The 27,039-nt window shown below is 45.9% G+C and overlaps 1 protein-coding gene across 4 annotated transcripts in view; it reads right to left on the bottom strand.

Annotated features, from left to right (window-relative positions):
- The window catches only part of LOC8024554 (valine--tRNA ligase, mitochondrial), an 88,050-nt gene that overhangs the window by 42,491 nt on the left and 18,520 nt on the right, over positions 1-27,039 (bottom strand). For all 4 annotated transcript variants that reach the window (XR_006078121.1, XM_029990573.4, XM_042292612.1 and 1 more), the window contains exons 9-16: positions 24,830-25,003; positions 24,519-24,643; positions 23,372-23,557; positions 15,316-15,392; positions 13,842-13,911; positions 12,228-12,324; positions 8,922-8,992; positions 3,663-3,782 (exon numbers count right to left, since the gene is read on the bottom strand). Coding sequence is in view for 3 of the 4 variants with exons in the window: in XM_029990573.4 (XP_029846433.3) it covers positions 3,663-3,782; positions 8,922-8,992; positions 12,228-12,324; positions 13,842-13,911; positions 15,316-15,392; positions 23,372-23,557; positions 24,519-24,643; positions 24,830-25,003 (920 nt within the window). In the remaining variant the exon portion in view is untranslated. The remainder of the gene's footprint in view (positions 1-3,662; positions 3,783-8,921; positions 8,993-12,227; positions 12,325-13,841; positions 13,912-15,315; positions 15,393-23,371; positions 23,558-24,518; positions 24,644-24,829; positions 25,004-27,039) is intronic.

The following is a 27,039-nucleotide window of genomic DNA, read 5'->3' as shown; positions in this document are numbered from 1 at the left end:
AGTCATCTACTCTGCCAGTACCTCAAAAGCCTGTCCCAACATTGCGAGCTTACTATAACCTTTCTGCGCCATATTTATATATTCTTACTATACAGCAGAACTTTGTTACGGTGATGTGGCTTCCTGGAATTGTTTTTCTCAATCTGTCATTTAAATTGCTTGTATGAGCACTACAAGCTTATCGGAAGTTTCACAGTGATTTTGCTTTGCGGCAAAGCAAAGTTGTTAAAAACTGGTAACGCTCGTAACAGGCACTTGATGTAAGGATGAACCAAAAGCACAAATGTGGTGTTTCTTTTCCACCGGTAAAGCTCTTTTAAACTTTTTTTCACAGCTTTGCGCTTAAAGGTGCGGTGCAACTATTTTCGCACTGCAGCCCATTCGTTGTGAGAATCAGTTTCCAACACTTGCAGAATAAAAAGAAGAAAATCATTTCCACTTACGAAACAAATTTAAGTTTGTGGTACCCCTCGAGTATTATACAGTTTAAGCTCATTACAACAGACCTGGTTACAACAGACATTTGGTTATAACATACCGATATGTGAAGTTCGATTGGTTTTCCTCTATGCGCTATTGACTCAACTTCATATCTGCATACAACATACTCCTTTTACAACAGACTGAAATCTTGGTGAAAATCAGGGTCTGTTATAACGAGCTTAGACTGTACACCATCTTCCGAGTCATGTGCGCAGTGACATGAAAATGGGTGATGGAGAGTTTCAGGTCGCGTTCTCGAACACGCTTGTCGAGCCTTCCTTCGTTCTCCGGTAGTCCGGAAGTTTTCGCCTCGAATTAAAACGTTTTTCAAGCTCTAGTTCAACCGTTCTCAGAAATTCACAACCATTTTGGCATCACCGATATTCGTGGCGGGTAGCCGATCTCGAACGGGCAAGAAAATATAACAGTGCCCGTCTGCCACGAAAGCAACGGAGAAGAGATGGTTTTGTTGACTTGGGGCACATGTCGCCGCAGTCGCTCCATGAAGTGATTCAAGACAATAATAAGAGGCATACATTCATTTAAGTCTAAATGATGAGGTTTATTAAACTTAGCTAGGGAGATCATGGCACAATTTGCTAATTCACTACGGGGTAACTCGTGATGACAACATGCAGTGGTTCCCACGGACACCACACAAGGTCGGGAAATATACTGTCGAGACCGGCTATTACGAAATAGTGGCTAAAGCGAACGATCACGATTTCCCATTCCCCTTTGCACTTGTTCAATGCATTTGTGTCTGTTTGTAGCGAAAGAAATTAAGCAACTCCCGCAGATGTAGCCAAAAAAATTTTTTGTGACAATTAAAGAAGAAAAAAAAAAGAATCTGAAACTTTACTAAGTCTTGGACTACCACACTTTGCTGGCGCAGCCGAGCAGCCACCCAGAACAGGCCACAGACAGTGCTACAAAGGCCGCCGGTGACAGCTCTGCATCATCGTCTGCTCCACGCTCCTTATCTGGGAAGCTGCTTTTCTGCATCACATGCAGAGAACCTGTTGTGGCATTCCGATAGGGGTGTTCGGAGTGCTAGCAACAACGTACCGGCGGAGATGACGAAGAGGGCCTAGATTTAAGAGGGACCTCCTCCGACCATTGAGAGCATTCGAAATTTAAGGGCAGACACCTCCTGGGCAGATTGGTGAGAGTACACCTGCATTTGATTGTCGCGTGACCAGTGTGGGGAGGGGACTAGGCAAAGAGACAGACCCATTTGCAGAAGGTGAACGCTTTTGAGTTTTAACTCCTTGCATGCTGCAGCTCGTTTTGCAAACGAGGCCCAGAAACCACGTGGCCCCGATCCAGCAGTTGACCCTTCTCTTAAATCTATACCAACAAAACCAACGAAAGACGAGCTTGAGCGTGAACACGGTGCCGTGCGCGCTTTGTTTGCTTCATGTTCCATATCAGCCTCGCTGGTCGGTGTGGTAGCTCTGGCGCAAAAGTCTAAGTTCGCTCAAGTACCCATTTGGTGAATCACTGCAACACAACGATGGAGAGTTCTGGCACCGCCGGCCCCTCGACGGGGAAGACAAAGGCAATCTTCTTGAAACAAAAGCATGCCATCTTCTACGAAATTAGCATATACTTTACGTATATGCTAATTTCGTAGAAGATGGCATGCTTTCCACCGCCGTCCACCGCAGGCGTCCTCCGTGACGGCAGTCGCAGCTGTTGACATGGTCCATACGTAGCTCACAGGATCTTTTCTCGATAAGAGCTTCTCATAGTTGGCGAAAAGCAGCTCCGATCTAGCAAAGCGTGTGGAGGGAAGCCTCGATTGCTTTCTGCAGGCACGATAAACGTGTGACCCTAACAACCCGTTCTATCTTTTTTTTTTTTTTTTTGCGTGTTACTTTTATGGGTAAAAAACAAATAAGCGGATATAGCGAAGTGATTTCCGATTCCCGTTGACTTCGTCATAACCGGTATCGACAGTAGTCAGGTTTTTGCTTTCCGATTACACAATAGGATCATGACATTCTGAGGAAATCCGAAGTGTTTCCTTTTACTTGTACTAAGATAAACAAATAAAAGTAACATGCTGCAGATTCCAGCAGCTTTAAAATAATAGTACTGCCCCTTTAACTCTGTTGATCTTCCGAGCTACCCAAACCAACAATATTTTCTTGATACCGAGGCTTTACTATTTTCGGCATGCTATTTAGTAACTCTAGAGAAAAAATGGTTACTGTGAAAAATGGAAATGAGGGCAATGCAAAAATCAATGTTTTAGATTGATTGCCCTTTTGAGTGCTACGACATCACTGGTGGGCAGGCTGGCAGGTCAGACAGGCAGTCCAGAAAACGGAGTATGCCGTGCATTTGTATCGCGGTGCTGAGCAAGTGTTGGAGAGAGCTTCTACGGCATTCATTTCACACCATCAAACTTACTGTGATGTGATAGGAATAAGTTTTACTGTCCGAACAATGAACAATGAAGCTGCCACTGATGTCACTTGTTTAGGGCTATCAGTAGGAACTTTGTTTTAAAAACTTTCAGCCTTTTTACTTTGGTGAAGGAAGACCAGCGAAGCTGTACTATGGTGGGAATGAAGTAATGGCCGGCCGCAAGTCGGCAAGCCAGAGTGGAAAGGCTGTAAAGGTTGCCGCCATCTATGAATGACGGCGGTAACCAGGCAATCGGCAAGCCGGTTGTCTGGTTGCTGCCGTTGCTCTTAGATGGCGATAACTGTCCAGAGTTTCGTGTCGTCATTTGTTTGCTGACGAACACGATACTGGGGAAATTAGCCCTTAACAGCTCCGCTGTTAATTTTGAAATTTCGGTGCAAATCAGGGACCTCTTGGAAAGATGAGAGAGTAACCCTTTACAGCTGCTAGCAACTTTGAAACTTTTATAACAAATGCAATACTGCTACTATACCTTATTTACCAGATTCCAACGATTCAAATGCACACCCAGTTTTTATACGGCAAAATAATTATTCTATCATGCCCCCAATTTCAGTTTCATATCTATCTCGTAGGCAGTTTATAGGTATATTTTTCTCAAAACAAGGTGCAGGTTAAAATTGGGTAACTATGGCATCAGCATCTTAACTCACACCCGCGCGTTTGTAAAGCTCACACACTACGACCGCAGCTTTTTTCCAACCCCAGCGTCGGACTTCGTCGAAATGGAAGTGGGCCCGCACCTTGTGGAAGGGCAGCTTCCCGGTGAGCTGTAGGGTAAGGGCCACCATGCGAGCCACCCAGAAGAACAGGATGTCGTGGCCGGTCTCCATCAGCGAGAGCGGGAACCAGCTGGGCAGGGGCTGCGCACGGCCGGATTTTGACGCCCATACTTGACTTTGGAAACATTAGTGTCAAAACAAATTCATTGATATGTTTTCCATGGGTCGGTGTTAAAAAAAAGCATGATCTGGGAAAACACAACTACTCATAACTAGGGTACATAACGTACCTTATTCATCATGTAACTAGGGTACATGACGAACAATAAATGCCAAGATCACGGAACCTACTCATAACCCTTTTAGCGGCCTACGGATCAGACAGAAGACGACTCTTGCACGGCAATTTATTATACAGCCCCCAACCCTTTCCTTGATGCTACAGGATGTACACACGCGCAGCGCGCGAACAGTGCATTCTGGGTTTGTTGCTGGTGACACGCATGATGGTCGGCTACTTGCACCAAGATGGGGTCTAGAAAGAAGGAGGAAAGCAAAATTGCAGACTCCCAGTTTTTTTTTTTTTTTCTCTCAATCTTGTAAAGAAACTAACTTGCTAGTGCAAACATACTTAGCCGCATTCTGTGAGAATGGTAATAGCCTAACAATAGGAAATACCAAAGTAGATTTCGACAAGTACTGAATGTATTCGAGACACTCTGTATTGGGCAAGTGTCGGCGCAATTTCATTTTATCCGACATTATTTGCTTTAATGTGCCACAGCAGTGGGCTAGGCCTACTCGCGGCCAAAGTTCCAACAATTGCCGTGAGCTGGCAGACAATGGCGGTGACATTCTTTTGCCTCAAAGCAACCTCAAAGTTTTTCAAGACCAAAAAACTTTGGCAATGAAAAGATTCGGGATTGCTGCGATGCGTCGAAACATGTGCTCATGAACAGAGGTTTCTTTCAATGCTGCTCTTGCGGGAAGAAGCTCGCATTCGAGTCGGCTTAACCCGCTAACGCGACATGTTGAACAAAAGCAACCTGTGCTGACACTTACCCGAGAGGCTGAGGCTTTTGATTCACGCGAGCTGGTCGCGTTCTCACAAGCCGAGAGCGACAAAACGGTTGGCTCCTTGCACTCATGTGTTCGTGCTGTTGAATTCTCCTAGTAAGCCTCGGGAGTCCCAACTGTGCGGCACGACATTCAACCACAAAAGCGGGTTCGTCGTTGCGACGCTAGCCGCCATATTTACTAGCATAACGAACACACTTTGTTTCCTGAAAAATTTTTGCATTTACACACTTAGTGCAAATGTCACATTAGGTACCAATGTGACACAGCAAGGTACTGTGGCACGTTTCCACTAATGGAGGCGCACCCATGGCTGGTCGGGGGCACGCCACAGTAACCATGCTTTATAAATTGCAAACCTTTTGAGGGCAGCGTGCCTTTTGCAGATGGAAAAGCGCCCTATGAAGCTCACTCAGCACGGAAAGCAATGTGACCGTTCTTAGGCGATATATATTGCTAGTATTTGGTGGCATACTCAGGTATATACCACGACTACGCTTATAAGAATTCGTACGAAGTCGAACCGCCGACCACCAAGGCCCCCTCGCACGGATCAAGTTTCGTTCACAGAGACGGCTGTTACCAGGGGCTACCAGACACTCTCAACCTAAGACGCAGCGTGCACCTTGCTGTACAGTCCTCTTATGGACCAAATAAACAGATTTACTTTGAGTATATGAAATTAGGCCTAACCACTTTCACGATGTCACTGTCTAAAAGCAGACCACAGACGACGGCGTGTTTGTTGACATCAATGCATCCGATAGGCGAAGAATGTCCGGGGCTGGGCAATGCAGAGCACAAGTTTGTCTGCTTTTTTTGCAGGGGTTGTGATGACGTCAGAACGCCGAGCGCTGATTGAAGGGATGGGGAAATCAAAGCAAGCTGCCTTGAGGTCTACCCAATATCCTTCAATCAAAGCCAATCAGAGATCGGTGTTCTGATGTCACCACAACCCTTGCAAAAGAAGCAGACGAACTTGCACTCCACGAACTTGCACTCCACTCCTCGACCCAAGCTTCGACAAGTGTGCGTGCCGCTCAGTTTCACGTTTGATCACTTCCGCAATTACCACAACTATGCACTTGCAGCAGCTTGCGGCCATTATGAGCGGATCGGCTTGGCTTGAATTGGCCTGACCACTTGGTGGCAAAAGAAAATTGGCTTGATGGCTAGCTAAATTGGACGTAATAGACTACTTCCATAAAGCCCTGCATGCAACACGGCGTGCGTTGCAGTCTGGGAACTAGTTGGCCAGGGAGGAGAGTGGCATGGTTTCAGTTTCGATCGACACGCCGACAAGAGATTATACACAGAGCGTGGAGCATTAACAGCCGTTATTTCATGTTTTCTGGTCCCGAGAGCGTCATTTGTGGTCTCTAAACTAACCTAAATGGCCAGACCTCGAAGCTTTAGCACAAGCCCGAGACGTATAGCTTGTCTTAACACATGCTTGTTGTATTTTTGTACTTGAGCCTTTCTGTTAGCGTTTCGAGGGATGTGGACGAGCCAGTGCTGGGAATGTCGACGCTGCGAAGCTCGGGGATCTTGCTTATGTACCAATCAACAAGCTGTGGCAACCAATAAGTATGCATACATCGAGCTCGCGCCTTTACATTATTGTTGTTGATCAGGAATTTTGTTTGTTTCATGCGTCCATAGACGAAATATAACTTTTTGCAATTACTGTTTTTTTTTAATACGCCTGAGTACCCGAGGTACAACTCGGAGGCGCCATTGAAAAGCTCCATTTGAACACACTTCTCATCACTTATCTGTACTGCCCCACAGCACTGCACAAATTCGTGAAGTCCCCGCCCGCTTGCATTTCACTAATATTCAATATCGCGTATGCGCATAACATTATCCTGCAATCGTATAGGCTCATTCGCACATACAAACCAAAGTCGAGCACTTGTGTGAAAAATGTCACACCGTTCGCCGGCAGTACGCCGGACGGGCATGAACCCCTATGCGGTGCCCCAAACGAACGAAATTATTCAAAGTGCATTTGATGGTTGCTAATGGCCATAATATGTGTTATCTGTTTGCTTTCTTCCTGCCTGAGTATGCCGAGATAATTTCAGACACACCGTTCAGGCACAGATCTTGGGCGTCAGTAAAAGCTCGTCCAAAAAGGCTTAGCGAGGTGTAGGGGACGCTTGTTAGCGCCTCCGTCGTAGCTAGCCGATCTCAGCGTTTGCGAAAACTTAATCTTCTATCAGCATAAAATTTGAGTGGGAGGTGATGATACGAGGAAGACATCATAGTAACCTTGGTGCAGACTGCAGTAGTGAGGTCGAATTTATGGCGTTTCCTTAAAACTTCATGCGTCAACGCTGGTCTCAACTTTGATACTCCTGTGAGGATGCAGCTTGCTTTTCGCCCAATGAAGTAACAAGAAGCGGACGTTTGGCAAACAAAATACGTGCAAGGCTCCAGGTGATCAAATTTCAGTTGTAGTTCACTGGTACTAGACGGGATGATTGAAATTGAACTCAAAGGTAAGGTGACCAAGCCACGTCTTACTACGTTTGCATATGCACTCATAATATCCGGTGTTTCGGAAAGCAAGAAAAGTGCCCCGGTCTTCGTTTTGTATCGCTCGAGAATGAGTGTATTGTACGTTCGTAAAAAGTTAGATAATCGAAAACGCAAGCAGCGCGTTCGGTCGCGGCGCGATAGCATGAGATGGAGCTGCTCAATCGAAACCGAAACTGAGTGGCCAACTAGTTCTCAGAGTGCACTGCATAGTATTTCGCCGCGATGGGGTGCGTCGGTTTTGGAAGAAGCCCATTTAAGAATCACGAAGCTGAAACTTGAAAGCGCGTTGATTACGCAAGGGAAAAAAAAGTAAAAATATTAGTCCCCGTTGTGGGGGTGTGATCATTATGCGAGTGCGTTCATTATGCGAGTAAATATGGCATGTTCCTGGAGCACAAGTCAAACACCAGACACGTTGATAACAGCAGCAATGTTAATTCCGACATGACAGCAATAATACCAACAGTGCTAAATGCTGGCAACCGCCGTCGAAGTTGGAAACATACATTGGTCGAACGATCGGTCAAAAAGAAGCTTGATTACGAGGTGTTCACTCACCATCACCAGATAGTCAATAGTGTCACCCCAAACAATTCTTCCAGCACGCTCCCGACTACCACGCAATGAGCCAAAGCCGCCGCTCCAGGAGTCCCCAACCAAGGTGCATTTCCCATGGTTTCCATTAGTTTTGTTGAGATACTGGGGCTAACTGGCCAATAGGAGCAAAGTCATGTGCTCCTATTGTTCGCGGGCCCGGAGATGCCCACTCGTAGGAGGAGAGCGGGGGGGGCGTCCCATCGGGATACGGTACTGCCCTCTCGCTGGTGCCCCCCCCCATGGTAGCATGGAAGCAAACAGATGCACGTGCCACGCCAAATGTTCGGAACCACGGTTCCCACAATTCTCCCTGGACTTTCAGAAAACGAGAATTCACAACTTCACTTTCCTTCCCTTTTGTTTTGACTGCATCTAGGTGCAGCAGCCGACCATCACGCACGACACCGTACTCGCCCTGCAAAGTGCAGCGTTACTTGAAACAGAGAAAGATTTGCTGCACACCCTGTAAAGATGATACTTATTGTTTAAGGCTTTAATGAAGATATGAACCTTTCTGTACTATTGTTAAATGTATGTCCCTACCCACCACAGCCCAGCAGTGTCTAAAAATGAAATAAATACATAAATAAATGAGGTTGGTACTACGGTCACTTACACAAAAAGAATGGCAGGGCATTCCCTTTCGACCCCCGGCCTCCAGCACGCTTTCGCTGTCTTCTATTGTGCTTTGGCTGCTTGTGCACACTCAAAGCACACAAGACACGGAAGCACCACCGAAGGCACTGGAGGTAGGAGAACTTAAAGACCTCCCTGCCGCTCTCATATTGTCAGTGACTAGAGTTCTTCACTTTACTTTTCAAGAAAACACCGGCGTAGCACATTGCATAAAAATAAAAATAAAGTTGACAAGCACTCAAACGACTTGAGCGCCTCGCACCAGAAACAAGGATGCCCCACCTATTGCCTGCTTTCTTTTTTCGTTTTAGTTGCTCTGTTTGTTGTTTTTTGTCTCGGGACAACCGACATCGGAGCTTTAATTTTGCCGCGCCCTGCTTCCGTTTTCGCCGCCCTGGTGTGACTGGGGTCACCTGCAAAGCGTACCTTCTCCGGCCAGCCAGAAACTGCCAGAGGAAACAAGGCCGAGGAAAACCACGTGTCCAAGACGTCCTCGTCTGTCGAGAGAGGAAAGACGTCGTCAGATCCGACGACAGCTTCCGACTCGAAAAATCCCGAACCACACCGAAATCAAGCAACGTGTCATGCAGCATTTAAACTCAACAGCTCATAAAAATATTTCCACGAGCTCGATCATGCTGACAAAGAGAGAGAAGCGCGGAATCTGTTGTCAGTGGATTGAGGAGACCAAACTCGGTGCTTATATAGGCACTTCTTCTCATATGGTTGTAAACAGTGGCAGATTCAGGGGGGCCGGGTGTCCGGATGTCCTGACCCCCCTCTTGAACTCTGCATGTGTAAAAATTTAGGGTGGGGAAAAGGGAGAGGGGGGGGGTTCTCAAACAAATGATAGGCTGAACCCCTCCCCCCTGGAAATACCTGCGTCCACCCCTGGATGTAAGGTAATATGTGGTATAACCCTCCCCTGGTAAACCTAATAGATTTTCAAGGGAGGGGGAGGGAGTCCCCCTCCCTTGAAAATACCAGCGTCCGCCCCTGGCTGCAACGTAATATGTGACATAGTTTTACGCCAGATGAGGTGATCCATCACGTGTTATGACGTAAAGCCAACTGTTAGCTGCTCCCCTATGCACCTGCTTCTGAAGAAGCTACTCTTCACGCAGCTGCACTGCATAGCTCAGTCGGCTTAGTATCTGGCTGAGAATCGATTGGCCAAAATTTCAAACCCTGACGGGAGTGTTTTCTTAAGTTCATTTTCAAATGGGCACTGTAGGCCTACATGCTTTATACGAGGTGCAATCCAAAATTACCAAGACCAGTTTTGTAGCGTGAAAAGAGAAGGCAGCGTGGTGATCCGCACGCAGCTCTCGAAGGCAGGGACCTTTATGTCCCGTTATGCCAAAGGGCGTCATTCTGTGAACATTCGAAGCTGCGCTACGCGAGTTTTTCTGACCCCGTGTGCAAGAACTATGGTGATTTCAGCATATACTGCAAACCAGATCCACAGCAAACGTCAATGCTCTGGCGAACTCAACAAATCTTTAAAAAAAAGACCCTCGAAATGATTCCGCAGAGTTCTAGCCAAAAAGCAGTGAGGCATGAAAGATATTTTGAGTGGCACTCAGGCTTCAGGAATGGCAGAGCATCGCTGAAGGAGAGGTTGGCCCCTTGGCATAACGAGACGCGAAGGTCCCTGCCTTCAACAGTTGTGCATGCATCACGGTGCTGCCCTCTCTTTTTACGCTACAAAACTAGTTCCGGAAGTTTTGGATCGCACCTTGTATATGACTTTAAAATGGTTGAGCATGTCGATCAAGGGTGTTGGACAAACCTAACGGATTTTTCAAAGAAGACGGCTTATAAAACCTATCCTGTGTTAAAAGATTGCCATTAAGAAGTAAAGCCTAGTTTGCACGAGCCGTGAAATGCCTTGGATCTAGGAGTATGTTTTGAAGAATAGAATATATGATAAGAGACGTTATGCAGCTGGAAGATAACCAGGCATTACACTTTAAAGGGTTTCTGACACCTTGAAAGTATTTTATTGTCTCAAATGCTTTGCACTGATGTCATACAACAAAAAAATATTGCAATGCAGAAAGAAAATTTCTAGCCCACAGATACTTACTTTGTTTTTTTCTGGTCACATGTGGTGACAAAAACAGCAAAGAAATTCAGATGCCTGCAAAGTTACTTTTACACTTTTAGGGGCGAAGCTCCTTAGGGTCTAGCCTTGTCCGTCTGTCCGTCCGGCCGCGTCCGTGCTCACATAAAAAGAAAAAATGTTTGCGCAGTCGACAGGATTCGAAGCAGTGCGGGGAGACCCCAATGGATTTCTAGTCCATCGCCTTAACCACTCGGCCAAGACTGCGGGACGAGTAGGGGGCTCCGAGATATGGTAGTGACTCAAGAGCTGGGGTTTCAGTCATGGATGAAACGTTGCATGTAGCCGTTCAACGTCTATACAGGAGAGGGCGCTGCGGTCAAATGCGTATATAATCGCGTTAAGCTTTGCATGCATTGGCTCAACGTTTACAGACGAAAGGGCGCTGCAGTCAAATGCTCAAATGCGTATATAACCACGTTCCATACCAGACATCCTCTTTCTGACATGGACAGTTGACTTAAGCGGTGGAGATGCATTCCCACGGCTTCTAGCGGATCCAAGCTGATCCGCTAGAAGAACCACTGGCTCTGCATTTCACCGACCATAAAGCAGTACTAATAATGAAGTCAAAACTCAACCCGGAACTCAGCACTACCTATGAGCAATAAAAAAAAATCAGCATCATCAGCACTACCTTCAGCACCACAGAGCTTTGCCCCAATCAACATCATTCACCACGTGGAGATGCGGTCATTTTTTTACTAATGATTTTCATAAGACATACCTTCTATAGCCATAGCAAATGAACTAACTATGCAGTGGGTTTTCAAATATCAAAATCCTTGCCTTGCTTTCTGCTTGCTCTCAATTCTCTTGTCAGCACCGGCCAAGTATTCAGGTACCGGTATGAAAAATAGGAACTAAAAAACACAGAGTCTGTATGACAAAATAAATCCCCTTCTTATACACCATGAAGGTTTGTCTTCCACTCACGATACTTCTCAGTACACTTTTCGTTGAGGACTGTCATTCAATCAACAAAATTCATGACTGCACAAAGTTGCAACACTCGTGGTTGCAAATATAAAGCAATGAAACCATAGTTTCCCCAAGGTTGCATACAATAGACTATTCCAGAAATATGTAGTGCCTTCCATTGTTTCTTCTACGCGCTATTGCAATTCAATGTATTGTGCATGCAGGGGTACCCATGAATAGAAGTGATTTATGTTTGTTTAGCATTTTGCGATTTCAGAATACAAAGGAAGCAGGACGATAACAATGCAGGGGTTCCATATCAACTTTAAAACGCGTTCCCACAGTTTCTTTTTTTTTTTTTTTTGGCGTTTTTAACTTGCAGCAACATGAAAGAAGCAATTTAGCCACTTTCTAAATCTACAGAGCGTACAAACGGGCCCAAGCATAGGTCAGAATGGCCACACGATTCTCCGTGCCAGGCAGTGCAAAGTGGGATTCACGAGAGGCCTCGTGAAATTTTCCGGAAAGGTCTACTAAAAGAAGCAAACTAAAGTTGCGTTGAAGCATGAAATCGCTGTGTTTCATGGGAACAACTGTTCAAAGTCCTCCTCCAGTTGTTCCACTGAACTGCAGTAATGAATATTACAAGTGAGAATACAGCACACGGGAGCAGAGGGAAAGGCCACCTTGTTTCAGGCAAACGTCCTCTCGAGAGATTCCCAACCGTGCCGCGGCCTTGCTAGCCGCCTCCTCTTCTGTCATTCCGCTGACCCAAGTCTCCTCCTGCAAGACCACTGCAAAGTCAGAAAGACTACGCAAACACTGGCGGTGCAAACATTGGTAACCCAGCCCTTACAAAGACAGAACGATCATGGTTCATAGCAGAAAAGAGCTAAAGTAGCTTATGCTCTGTTTACTGACTCAGTTGATGCTGACTGATTCGGAAGACCTTGCCTACAGCAGTGTTAATACAACACAAAGCTATTTTGGGCTCTCTTTCACCACAAAAAAATGCAGGAGAGACCCTTTTGGAAATATACAGAACCCTTTCAGTTTTCTGAAAGCATTACGGCAATCCGATGTCTGGCGTGTGAAAGAGTACTCAAGAATAGAAGGAGCTGCTTATGTAAGTTTCATATTTTACAATTTTAAAACGCAAAGATGGTATAACAATAAGAAAACAGGGTATGCAATGACTATGTAATGTGTTTGTTTTGACTCTTTTTAATTTTTTTTGCGTTCTGAACTTGCAATGTAAGACAAAAGGGATCACACTGTTTCCAGGATGTGCGGAGCAAACCTCGGAAGAGCCCCACAATGTCCCGCACAGCACGGTGCGACGTGGGGTCGTTGAGAATCCTTATGGAATGTTCCAGGAAGGTCTATTTAAATCTGACAAGAGTGTGACTGCACACCTTCTATCACTACCGTGTCTTGAAATACCTCGGATAGACTAGTACTTTACGCAAAAGTGGTTGCGCTTCGATTCTGATGAGTTTAAGAGTTCAGGATGGAGTTGGAATCAGTTCTTGCAAAGCAGGTGGTGCCCATGCAATAGACCGTTTGTAAAACAAGTGCCGTAGTGCTCTCCACCATTGTTCAAAAGGTGTTCTGGGTTGTACAAGTTCCACAGCAGAAATCTGCTGCTGTGCTCTCACAATCAAAGCAGCTACTGCGGGAACCCATAAGAATGTTTGTCACCAGCTACAAGAATGTTTGCAGCCCAGAACTCTCGGCCCATGCCAAAAGTTTCTCAGTCGTGTGGGGTATATGGGTAGCAGACGACGAAGGCAACAAAGAGGGTGGACGATAGTAGACAAGCCACTGCGCCAATCTCTCTCTTTATCCTGTGTCACATGGAAGCTCCTATGGGTGTAAGATTTGCCAGGAGCGTAGAAGACGTTCCCACAAATCGTCATGCACCTTCAACTTATTTTTTAATTTTTTTGCAAATGTTTTCGTTTGCCCATGAAAGTACTCGGCAACGTTAGTTAAGGGTCTGCACTTACAAAATACAAAGAGGTGCATCTATGTTTTCAAGTCCAGCTGTTGGGACACTCTTCTCAATGAGGGTAGGGGGCTGGGCCAGCGCATAAGCTTGACAATATCTGCCTATGGCAGTCCGACCGACAGCATCATACTTGCATCCAAGTTCTCGTGCAATTAAGAAGCACTGCGGTTGTGTCCAACAGGAAACACCCTGATGCCAGATTGTCTTGGACTCAAGGGAATGTGGTGCTTGAGCGGGAACTTTGACAATCGAAAAATCCACAATGAGTTGTGCCGATGAACAAACATACCTCTGCATTGAGAACCCTGTAGGCCGGGATACGATGACCCCACCAGAGCTGCCGCGATATGCACCAATCCCTGCGAGAACCAAGCCGGTGGCACTAGCGGTGCGTGAGAGTGTCTAGTATTGGACACACTGGGAGAGTGCTTTCTTTGTGCGTGATTTCAGACTGTTCCAGACAAAGCTTGCATGCCAAGGTCCCAAGCAGTATGTGGTCAAGTTACAAGTTTTTATTTATGAGCATCAATAATAAGATACTAAGATCGAATTTTGCCCTAGGCCCTTTTGTGTTGGCTAAAGGAAAACTAGCAATTCTCAAGGCGAAAAGAAATGTCAGTTTCTGGCTAGAGCTGCCCTTTAAGAGTAATGCCTTATACTGACAACAAAATGAAACAAAAAAAAAAAGTAAAATACTTTGAGAAGGGTTGGGAGAACTAAGGCACATCTGGAGTTTTGAGCAGAGACACTGTGGCATTGGGGCCACCAGCTGAAGGCCCGTTCACACTCTTGCGACCGAGTTAGACCGAGAAACACCAGACCGGTTTTTAAGCCTCTTGCGACTTCTTAGGACCAGCTCCGCTGCATCGCATCCGGTCCTAAGAAGTCGCAAAAGGCTTAAAAACCGGTCTGGTCTCTCTCGGTCGTACTCGGTCGCAAGAGTGTGAACGAGCCTTAAGGGTCACAAGTTTACATTTTTAGCTGCACTACACAGTGCACGTTATAATGCAACTCAGATTCCTGTAAAACGCTTAGTGTGATGAAAGGGCATTACACTAAAATTCACCAGTATAAAAACACTCCAGAAAGAGTTCCTCGGGTTCGAGTCAGATGCTCAACCAACTGCCAAATACGTGTGGTAAAAGTGAGCTTCAAATGTTGTCACAAAGCAGCAAGAGTGCTTGCATTAGTGGCGGGGGAGTGTGCAGAGGGCAAGGGAGGAATTAAAGAACAAGCACATGCTTCAAGGAAATGGGGGGAGTCCTAAAGCTTGGGCATTCGACTACAAAAGGCAAACTTCACGTTCCACCCCCGCTGCAGCACTAGCTTTGGCAGGGCTTTCCTTCAGTCACTATGCGCAACAATGTTTACACCTTCGAGGAATAAATTGCATACCAAATTCATCAGCGCAAAATCATTGTGAAGCAACACACAACACATGCTGTGTTACCACTGCCTTTGCCAATTAACAATGTGAAAAAGGGGCAAGTCTTTTTTTCTTTTTTCTTTGCAAACAAGCATTTTGTGACATTGCACAGCCAAATTTTTTAGTAAACAATCTTTAGCTCAAACTCCTGCAGACGCTCAAATTCAGAAAGCAAAGTGCACATTGGTATACATTAGTTAGACCAACATCAGTTTGCCTACATTCTTACTATAGGCAGAGAGAAATGGTCTTTGCAGGGAAGAATAAATACCAAGACAGACAGCTTTCTGTCTGTTCGTATTTTCAACCCTACGCCATCAAAGAAATGGGGACTCACTCTGGTTTCGAGAGCCACTCGCTCCAAGCCTTTCTCCAGTAGGCCGGGGTAATGCTGAGATGCCCCTCCTCCATGCACTGTGAGAAAGTGTCCATAATGAGCGTGCAGTTTAACATATCATTTCCACATATTTATATATTTATTTATTACATACTGTGGACCTTGGGATGGTTCAAGCAGGAAGGGCAGTAAACATATTAAGAAAAAATAACAGTACAGTGTAGACCGCATATAACGTATGTCAAGGGAGTCGCGAAAATCCGCACTATAAGCGGTACCGCGCTATAACCAAAACATCAATTTTTCAGGCCAAAATACATGCCATGAGACAACTTACCTTTGTAAAACAATTTATTTTATATTAGATGAAGTAGTTTGAGGAAAGTCTTTATTTCACCAGACTAGTACACTTCTCTCTCAAGTGTGTCACACATTTTGAAAGAAATGAGCGACTTTTGCCTGGCGCAGCTTTTTAGCTGCATCGCGGGTTGCGGACGGACATTGCGAGCGTTCAGGATTGCTAACCGTAATCACTTTTCTCCGCAGATGAAAACGCGTGAAAATTTGCATCCTTCATACGGTACGCGCCAGTAATACCTTGAACTTGAGCACACGCATGAAATGCGCCAAATAAGAAATCCGGGCGATGTTCAAGGACACAAATGCTTAGAAATCACCACTGTAGTCGAAGTGAACAAACACGACGACACTTTCGCCGTCTTGAGAGCGCCGCCACGACATCGCCGCACGAGTAGGTGGATCTTCCCTTCTAGTACGCGCTGGGTTATCATAGCGATACACAACGAAAATTCACAGTCAAGGATAGCGCTTTTACGCGGAACGATGAGATGAACGCCGTCTACGACGACGATTAACGCAGCGAAGGGATGCACGCACGTGATTGACACGTGCGTGCGTCCCTCCGTTGCTATGGCAACTGAAGCCTCTCTTCGCTTCTCCCCACTTCTTCGAGCAACCTCCTTGCCCCGCGAGTTCTGCTTGCGGCTAACGCTGTCAGCGCCGTTATCTAGTGTCGCACAGGGAAGCGTGCTCGCTGCTCCGGTCGTCGGCGCGATCGGCGGGCTGTGCCAGAAACCGCAACCAATATTTCCTTTCGCGTGCCTGCATTTTAAGCGGTATGTAATTACATGGAGTTCTATGGGAGGCGAACCGGTGGTTTAAAAAAACCGCGTTATACCCGGTCCTGCACTATAAGCGGTTACATTGTAAGTGGTCTATACTGTAATACAGCACCGCAACAAATCAGCAATGAACAGTTATGTGAATAAAAATATGCAAGCGAGCAAGATTTTGAAGAAATACAAACACACACACCATTACTATAATCCTAAATTGATTAAAGGGCTGAAACACGCACAGAAAAGGGAAAGAACACTTGTAGAGTACATTTTGAAGTGATGATGCAAAATTACTTAATGATATAATATTGCAGGGGAGAGCATTTCATTCATTGACAGTGAGGGAAAAAGGAAAATTTCAACATATTAGTATGAGCAAAGTATGGTGTTGAAAAGTGCTAATGATGACACTTAGTACAGTAATCCCTCGTTATAACAAAATTGCTTTTCTCTAGAGGTGTGCGAATATCAAAATCTTTCGAGGCAAATCAAATCGAATATAAAGGTTATGAATCAAATCAAATCAAATCAAATATTTTTGAATATGAATAGTAGTTTCGAATAAAAACATTTTTGAAAACAAATATTTTCAATTTGATGTGAATTAAAGAAGGATGATAAATCCAAACACAACTGGAATTTTTGTTTTCAATAAACATTAAAAAAGGTTACTTTTACTGCAACAAGAAAAATGTCACACATGTGATTGCTACAAAACAGATGAAATAAAACATCAGGCAGTAAAATGCCATTCAAGAAGTGAAGTTACAGAACGTAAGTAAAAAGCACACAAGTGGAGACGGGTCGGCAAGCCACAACATGGTCGAAGATCGCATAACGGACGAACGCAACCACGTGAGCGTAAACAAAGGTACACGAGCGGTGGCGGGTCGGCAGGCCACAATGCAGGGTCGAAGATCGTGCCACGCAGCTGCACCAACTTTGTCCAATCTCTTTTTATGCAAGTGAACGCAACCACGTAAACATAAACGGAAGTACACAAGCAAAGGCGGGTCGGCAGGCCACAGCAGAGTTGGATATCGTGCGATCGCACCACGCAGCCACTGATTATATTATTATTTTAATTTATTTGCACTATTTCTTTTCATGTGTAACAGTTTTGCCGATAGAGGGTGCCACAACGAAGCAATAAATTAAGAATATGTTTTTTGTTTTTTTTTGCGGAAGGAGCAAGTCTCATTTTTACCAGTGAAGACAGGTAGAAATAAATAACAAAAGGAATACTGGCGAATTGATGAACCGGAAAATCAAGCAGAAAATAACACAACTCAGATATCGCCAATAGCCGAGGCCAGCCGTAAGTCCACATCCGAATCCATAGAGCCTTGACTACTGTAGTGACTGTAGTAAGGACTGTAGTGGGTGTGGTCTGTCACCTTTGTACTCAGGACGATGCATGTGTGGTTGCAAACCGTAGTCCTTGATCAAATCTATTGCAGCGTTTGTGCCACGACCACTTCGCCAACTCCGCAATCCAGAAACCATGGCAAAAAAGGACAGATTGCGCTGCCACGTGCAAGTAACTTTCCAGTGCTTCGTATAAAATAAAAGACACCTAAGTTGGCTTTTTCGGTTTGCCAAGCTTGAAAGCATACTGCGCAGTCCAGAAACAAAACAGGGAACTCGAATGCGAGTTGACAGTAATTAGCAAGTTGCGCATTATTCATCGTTTTCAAAGTATTCAAATAACTAGAATACTTTGAACAGTGGAAGTGCGAAGCGAATCAAATCGAATTGAATAGCAAGCATTATTCGCAAAGTATTCAAAGTTGCGAATATTTGCACACCTCTACTTTTTTCCATGTATCCCTTTTATCGAATTTCAACGTGGTTCCGACCGAAATGCACGCATTTTGAACCAGAATATTCAAAGTGTATAGGCAGCCGACCATGCTTATTACAAAGGCCGAGGTGCCAAAAGCATGCAAGCCTACACTGAGGCGGACGGAGACCCTTGCATTCCCTCCGTGTTCTCCACGAAGAAAACTGGCAAACAGGGAAAACGGCAAACAAGAAAACAGAGCAAACGGGTGACGGAGGGCAGAGCGCACAGAGTGCCACTTCCAATGCCGCTCTGCCGTCGCAGCCAGGGAGCAGCAAGAGCAGCGTCCACATTCCGACGCCTCACGGCACTCGCAACCAACGCTGCCCAACTCTTGTCGGAATTGGATCGCGAGAGAAATAGAGCTCAGAGAAGATCATCCATTCGGGAGCCCCCGACACACACATCTGCGGCGTACTACATGCACACGTGCGTCGTGTGGGAGAGTGGGTGTGTTTACTTGTGTTTATTGAAGGTCGCATAGATCTGCGAGGTTTAGAAAAGTGGCCGGCCCAAGTCCAAAATCGTCAAAGAATTCAACATTTTGGCACTGGCTGTTCGACACTGTGAACCATTTTGCAGAACAAGCAAAGCATACTGGATGGGTTCGAGAAGTTTCTCAGGCAAAAGAAAGTGTGCCCGCGACCCGAAGATGAAAGGTCCCCAACTGCTTAGTGCACGTCTGATTTTCTCTCACGAGCATGCTTGCAAAGCTGGCATCCGATTCCCAGAGTTGCAACAACCTCTACAGGAGAAAGTGAAAACATGCTGACGAAGCCATTGAGCAACTTTGGTTCCTTCGTGCTTGTCGATGCAGACGTTCCTGTTGTTTCTCTCGCCACAGGAGCTGTGATCGTAGGCCTTGTGTGCGGCCAGGGTAAACACGAAGGGACTTCGGAGGCACCTCGGGAAACGCCGACGACAGAGAAGAGGCAAAACATTCCGCGGCTGCTTCGAAACAAAGCGGAGTGCAGCGGCGGCGCGGTGGTGGCAAGTGTTCTTGCGATGCCTGGAGCATTTCGAGAAGAACTGATACCCAGATAAAATTATCGGCAAACTCCACTGAATTCTTTTTTTACTCGGTAAAGCTGCCACATGTTGTTCATAACCAAGGTTTGTTTGATTAAATACAAAATGAGAGTGTTCCGTAGTGTTCCCAACCATCTTCAAGGTTGCTGGAGCTGTTTTTACAGCGAAGCTGTTATGTGCTAGGATCTGGAAAAAAATGTGTCCTCGGATGTCGACAGAAAATTTCCCATTGTTCATGGCAAGTATGAATAAATAAACATAAAAAGAGTAGGCAACCAGCATGAGTCAGCCTTCCTTGGCATTATTAGATAGTGAGATCCTGATCCTTTGTTACCATCTATAGGCATCATCCTCGGGATCGTCCTAGAAGTTGTCCTTGAGGTCATCCTAGAAGTTGTCCTCGAGGTCGTCCTAGACGTTGTCTTTGAGGTCGTCTGAGAAGTCGTCCTCGAGGTCGTCCTAGAAGTAGCCCTTGAGGCCGTCTTGGACGTCGTCCCAGAAGTTGTCCTTGAGGTCGTATGAGAGGTCGTCCCAGTCGTCGTCCTTGAGGTTGTCTTAGACATCATCCTCGAGGTCGTCCTTGAGGTCGTCCTAGACATCGTCCCCTAGACGTCGTCCTCGAGGTCGTCCTTGAGGTCGTCTTTGAGGTCGTCTTTGAGGTTGTCCTCGAGGTCCTCCTAGAAGCTGTCCTTGAAGTCGTCCTCTAGGCATAGTCCTAGATGTTACAAAAATAACAGCTTTGCTGGTCCTCCATCTTCACGTGAAGTGGAAGGGCTCTAGAAATTTTTTACCTCTAGTGCTTTTATCGAATTACCACTTATATTGAACTTGTTTGCCGTCCTGGTGACTTTGTTATAATTAGGGATTACTGCATGTCTTGTTGTGAGAGGTCTAAAGGGCCCATGAAACGAATTTGGGTTAGAATAAACCATTTTAGATCGGGATTTTACTAATAGCACATCGTTCAGTGGGCTAAAAGAAAAAAGCTAGAAAGTCAAAAGCCTGACTTTCAGTGCGAAAATTGGAAAACACAGCCGACTATTTCGTACCTCCTCCCCTTCGTAAGCTCTCTGCCTTTTCATAGGGATACATCCGGGGTCCCAATAGCGCGCCATCGGGTCCAAATGCATGTCACACGAAACCGGACCTCACTTAGTCCCTTCACCCCTAAGCTGACATTGCGGTGGAAGTTAAGCGCTTGCCGGACCAATCAGCCTCCTCCCTTTCATTACCTGACCCCATTCTTTGCACGCCGGTATGTGCGAAGGAGCGTGATCACGTGACAAAAGTGTGGCTGGCCCAACGAGCACGTAGCTTCCACAGTACTGTCAGCTTCGGGGTGAACGGGTTGGGGAAAGCAACTTTTGTCTGAATTTTGAGCGACGGGCTAATCTCCTATGGGGAGAATGGCTCTATCCGGGTACACAAACCAGATTCCGAGCAAGAGGGGCCTCCCTTCTTTTCGTCTTCTTGAACTGTTTTGGTGGAATGCGCGATTTATAAGTTGAGGAGGAAAGCTAAACAGGGAAAAGTTGGAAAAGCGTTTCATGACCCCTTTAAGGAAGGCATACACTGTGACTTGGACCAGCATACTTCGAATGTGTCGAAATCTGGACTTCATTGAAAGATTGTTGCATCACAAAATGGATCTCTATAGCCACTGTGTATTTTATTATCAGTTGTCTAGGAGAGGTGCTAAACTGAACAATAAATATCAATAAAAAATCCACCCAGAAAAAAAAAAAAGTGAAGCCCTTTTACTTTACAGGAAGATGGAGGACGAAACCTAGAGGACGACGTCTAGGACGACCTCAAGAATGACTTCTAGGATGACCTCAAGGACATTGCCTAGAGGACGACGTCTAGGACAACCTCAAGGACGACCTAGAGGACGACGCCTAGAGGACGATTTCAGGAACGACTTCTAGGATGACCTTGAGGACAACGCCTAGAGGATGACCTCAAGGAGGACTTCTAGGATGATCTCAAGGCGACTTCTAGGATGACCTCGAGGACGACGTCTAGGACAAACTCAAGGACGACTTCTATGACGACCTCAAGGACGATGCCTACAGATGATAACAAGGCATCAGAACCTCACTATCTAATAATGCCAAGGAAGGCTGACTCATGCTGGTTTTCCCCTCTTTTTATTTTTATTTATTCATACTTGCCACGACCAATTGGGAGTTTTCTGTCAACATCCGCAAACATATTTTTTTCCCAGACTCCAGCGCACAACAGCTTCGCTGTAAAACAAGACAAGTTAAAGGCTACATAAGGGTAGACACAGGTCTTGCACAGTTTTTTGTCATTTCTCATTCGGTTTAAAAATTCTCACAATTACTTTTAGGGTGGGGTTTTGCATTCATACATGAAAATTTTTTGCCGGGAAGGGGACACTACAGTAGAACCCCGCTACAACGAAATTGACAGTAACGAAATTGACGGTGTGCGAGAAAAAATTCATTGTAGCGAAAATTTTTTTTAATGTGAAATTCACAAAAAAATGGCATATCTGAACTGGTAGGGTACAAAAATCTGTACAAACCATGTGTACATAACCTTGTTGAGATCTTCGTGCGCCGACGGTGTTACTGTCGAGGAAGGTTATAACAAAGTCAACGGGAACCGGAAATTACTTTGCTATATCCACCATTTCGTTATAACCGACTTCAATTGTAATGAAGTACAAAAGGAAATGGGAAATCGTGATCACTTCGCTATGTCTGCCATTTCGTTATAACCGACTTCATTATAACCGGTCTCAACAGTAGTTTCTTTCACTTGGCCGATGTCCCCGATGCAAATGCTTTCTCAATTGCATCTTTCGACTTTAGGATCGTCGACAGAGAATTCGGAAAAATTCCAAACTTTACAGCGGTGACAGCTTTCTCCTGTCCAGTTGCAGCTTCGGCCAGGGTGCGAGCTTTACCTTCTAAAGATAATAACTTCTGCACTTTGCTTGGCGGTGGCATGTCCAAAAATCCCGCGTACTGTACTGAGAAAAGAACAACTGCCAAAACGAAAATGACTACTGAGCTTCGGCTATGGATAGTCTGCAGCAGAGGAATATCAAGCCAAGAACTAGGGTCCAACAGCGAAGGAAGGCTTGAAAGGCCAGCCTCATCGCCGTCGCCATCGAATAATGGCAGCCTGCATACCTGGGCTACGTTGCGCTCAGGTTTCGGTTATTTGTGGCAGTTTCTGGTGGTTCAACACGTGATTTAAACTTTCTAGTAGACATATTTTATGTGCCAAAATGCACCACAGTGCTCGAAAGTTTGTTTTTCGTGCAGAAAATTAAACTTTCAAACTTTGAATTGTACTGTAAAATTTTATTCAAGCGGAACGGCGCAAGAAACAGTGTACGCTGTAGTGAGAATTTTTATGCATCGACTCTACAGTTCCTTAAAAGGAACTGTAGAGTCATACAGAGAGCTAACGAAGCCACAGGAGTGTGCGGTCTCAAGCTACATGGGCCCATTGTGCTGGCAGGGAGAGGAACCACGCAAGCCTGGCGCCGTCTGCTTCCGAGATTAGCGGCTATCATCATCTGGCTGTCCGGTCTTGCTATGTTTAATAGTGCTGGCCTATTTTAAATCATTCACCATAGGCCATTGCTATAAAAAGCAAGGCCAGATAGTCGGATGTTGATAGCCGCTAATCTCGCAAGCGGCCGGCACCCGGCTCGCGTGGTTCCTATTGCTGCCAGCATGACGCGCGCGTGTAGCTCGAGACAGCATGCTCCTGTGGCTTTGCTGGCTCTTTCCACCACTGCACATTGTGCGAAGCCGAGAAAAGAGCGACTGACTGTGTTGCCAGTCTCAGCTTCTTTTACAGGGACTACATAATCTAGAACATTCTGCACAGGAACAAGCGATATGTTACAAGATGATACTACAATGTTCTAGAAAAGCCACGAAATGTAAAATAAAGGATTAAGCTAATGGGGTTTGAATCTTATGCCTTCCTGTAGGAGCCGCACTCGATGCCGACTCAGCCATGCACGCAGCAATATTAGCCAAAACAACGAAGGACCTACTGCTAGGGCTTGCCGAGCAAGTTTGGAGAAGTCGAGGAAGAACTGTGGCTTGAGCCGGACGTCGATGAGGTCGCCCGTTCGGCTGCAGACGGGCACCGTGGACTCGTGTCCCACCCTGCCCCTGTACAGGCCCTTCTCCTTGAGCAGGGCCAACACCGCTGCCTTGGCCTCCATCCCCGAAAGTCCCTGCGAGACAAACACAGGCAACAGCCATTGTCTGCATGTGTCCCCTGCATATCATTACCAAATCACAAGCTGATGATAGTAATGATGAAGAGCCATTGTTTGCACAAGAAGGACCCACTGGGCTATCCCCAGATAGTATTACACCTTCTTCACGTCATCATTATCATCAAATCCCCTGATGAAGAAAGACAGCCCTTATTTCCACAGGGGTTACCTGCTAGGTAAAGTGAAAAGACGTCCCGCTTTTCCGTCCGTGGTCCCGCTGTCCCGAAGCCTACTTGTGGGACGGTGTTTTGTCCTTTTTCGGCTCCCCCGAATCGCGAATAGATAAAAGACACGGCTAGACGAAAAAATTGCACCAGTGAAAAGGTGTTTTTTCTGAACAATGTACAAGGTCCACTTGGCAGAGGCGAGGCTGATACTATGGGCATGTTATTTGCAAAAATAAATACATCAATACTAAAGCAATACTCCATCCAAATGTATTAAATGTGCATGGAAAGAAATGTGTACGTTCTACATGAAATACTAAAAAGGTATGATTTGTTACCAAAATTCAAAGTTTTCAAACCCCACAACACTTACCCCCCCCCCCCCATAACGCGTCCCGCTTTGGGGCCTGAGGAATATGGTCACTTTACTGCTAGGCCATTCAGTCACCACATCATATGCACTCCATTCTTATCAAATCACCAGCTGATGGAAAGGATGGAGAGCCATTGTCTGCACAAGAGTATCCAGTGGGCTATCTCCAGACATTACACCCCCGCACATCATCATCATGAAATCACCAGATTATTACGATGATGAAAACAGAAAACCCTAGTTTCCACAAGAGTTACCTGCTGCGCCATCCCCAAGTACCACATCCTTTGCATTATATCATCATCGAGCCACCTAATGATGATCAGCCTGAGTTGTGCAGGGTTGAACTTAAGGGTGAGGAAGAGACAGTACTCACAGAGAAGGTACCGTGCCCCTCCACCACCCGGCCCTGGTCGTCAAAGCACTCCACCACGGGGAGGCCGTGCTCCTTGGCAAGCTGGTGGTCCACCCTGCTGTAGCCAGGGGTCACTTTCATGGCTCCTGCACAGGTACATGCCACCAGGCTCAGTCACTGCAAGAACCTTTCAGCGTTCCCCAGTTGCAACATTCCGTAGCTTCATCGGAGCTGTTTCTCAAGCAAAAACTGCAGGCAGAAATTAAACCACAACTATTTCAGTGTCACAGGTGTTAGCGCCAAACCCCGATCATGTGCAAATGTCTACCCACCTGTGCCGAAGGCCCTGTCCACTTGAGAGTTGGCAATGATCGGCAAAGATGTCCCCGTGATCGGGTGGCAAGCCATGCGACCGATCAGGTGCCGGTAGCGGTTGTCCTCAGGATGCACGGCTAGAGCGGTGTCAGCCAACATAGTCTCTGGCCGGGTGGTGCACACCTCCACCTCTGAGGAAAAGAAAAATGACAGCTGTCTGTCAGCCATTTTCCGTGCACTTTTACATGAAATAAGTTACTTCTATCGAGACAATTCATAATTGAGCTTGTTTATACTCTGCGGGACTATGTACTTTAGTCACTAAACAAAAATTCATTGTAGCAGGCATAATGACACATTGAACACACAAAAAATGGGTCAGGACTTCGTTCGACGGGGGTAAGTAAAAATTTATCCACACTTTTATTTTTTTTTATTTATTTACACAAATGAAGGGGTTGAACAAGTATGTATTTTTCTACATGCCATAAAATCCTGAGCAAGCACCCACACAAAATTTGGAGATAATCATGTAAAACTGAGGAATGGGTGTTCCTTAGGTCAACAATATCCTTTGCGTATTTTCTGAACATTAAAAAATTAAGTGGTGGGCGTTAGTTCGGTAGGGGCATATTGCTAAGTATTTTTCTTCTTGGTGTGTGTGCATTTAACGGCGGAGAAGGGTGTAAGTTACAGGGGCGAATGGAACGGCACACACATACTGCTCCCGGCAAGAGGCTGCATTTTGAAATGTTTATGCTTGGGGTACTGGGAACTGCCACTGTCCTGCGGGAGCAAGGAGTCAGTGTAAACATGAGCTGATACATCTCAGCTCGAGTGTCGGAAACCGCAGGAAATAGACGGCAGTGTTTCAGATTTCGTGCAGGTGGTCACGGCCGGCTCGTAAGAAGGTCATGACATCCATCTTGCCAGCGTCTGAGGAATGTATACAGTCTGCCGGGTGGAGCCTGCTGCTTTCTATACTTTATTGTTCGCCGGGTGTAGAGCACGCATTTGCATTTCAAGTTGTTTAATTATACAGCCGACAAGTTTGAAAAAGAAAAAATGGTGCCAGAGTCTCGCTGATTGGTTAGGGTGAGTGAGAGAGGGAACCGAGGTTCGGCTCTATTAGGGGATTAAACGAGTGACCCAGAGGAGGACTTTGGATTTTGGGTACGCACTAGAGGCCCGTTCACACTCTTGCGACCGAGTACGACTGAGAGAGATGAGGATCTCTTAAAACTTCTTAAATGTTTTTAGAATGAAGGAACACACTGGTATTGTGGCGCCATCTATGCGGTGACCCTGGAACTGCATTTCACAAGAGCGAAGGTTTTGCGGGATTTCCGAGGTCAAATGTGCGTAATACCCATAGAAAGGCTCGTTTATAACATTGACAAAAGTTTTTCGAGCCAAAAAAAAAAGGATAATGCGCGAGAAAAAAAAAAAAAAATATTCCGGACCGCCGAGTTTACACTGCTTCCCAATAGATGGCGCCAGTGTGTTCTCTGGTTTAAGAGGTTTTAAGGAACCTAGGTTTAAGAGGTCGCAAGAGTGTGAACGGGCCTTAAGGGGGTCAAGAGGTGGTTGACGAGAAAAGCAGAGTTTCGGGTGGGAACATTCGACCCTGCCTGACTGCTGGAATGTGCTACGCTAAATAAACCTCCTGAAGTTCCAACGAGAAGTCACTTTGCAACGTGTTTGTCACCAGGCCCGCTTGTCTCAAGCAGGCAAATATAGAACATCATCATCGAAGAAAGAAAGGAAGATCAACATTGTAACTGGCAAAGTTGACAGGATGGTGGCAACTTTCTGCAAAGCAAGCATAGGCCTGATGGCCAACCAGACCAAGCATGACTCAGTGGGTGCGATTCAGTTTGGGCCACTGAGGTGAAGAGGAAGAACGAGTGGACACCTCAATGGGAGGACTCATGCGTTTCGACCCAAAAGGTGCGAAGTGGCACTTCAGCGAAAGGCTTCTAGGGCTAAGGCCCAAATGTACTAGTCGGCACCTCAGCGGGAAGACTGGGGTGTTTCAACCTAATAGTTCTGAAGCTGCACTTCAGTGGGAGGCTTCGAGAGCTCAGGCCCGCATGTATGAGTCGGCACCTCAGCAGGAGGACTTGGGGGGGGCCCCAACACGAAAGGTATCAAGTGGCACCTAAGCAGGAAACTTCGGGGGCTCAGGCCCGAATGTATGAGTACACAACTCAGCAGGAAGCCTCGT

This window comes from Ixodes scapularis, unplaced genomic scaffold (genome assembly GCF_016920785.2).
Source record: "Ixodes scapularis isolate PalLabHiFi unplaced genomic scaffold, ASM1692078v2 PGA_scaffold3__209_contigs__length_174095766, whole genome shotgun sequence".
NCBI lineage: Eukaryota > Metazoa > Arthropoda > Arachnida > Ixodida > Ixodidae > Ixodes > Ixodes scapularis.
Note: the sequence above shows the minus strand (reverse complement) of the source record. Positions and strands in the feature narration are given on the sequence as shown.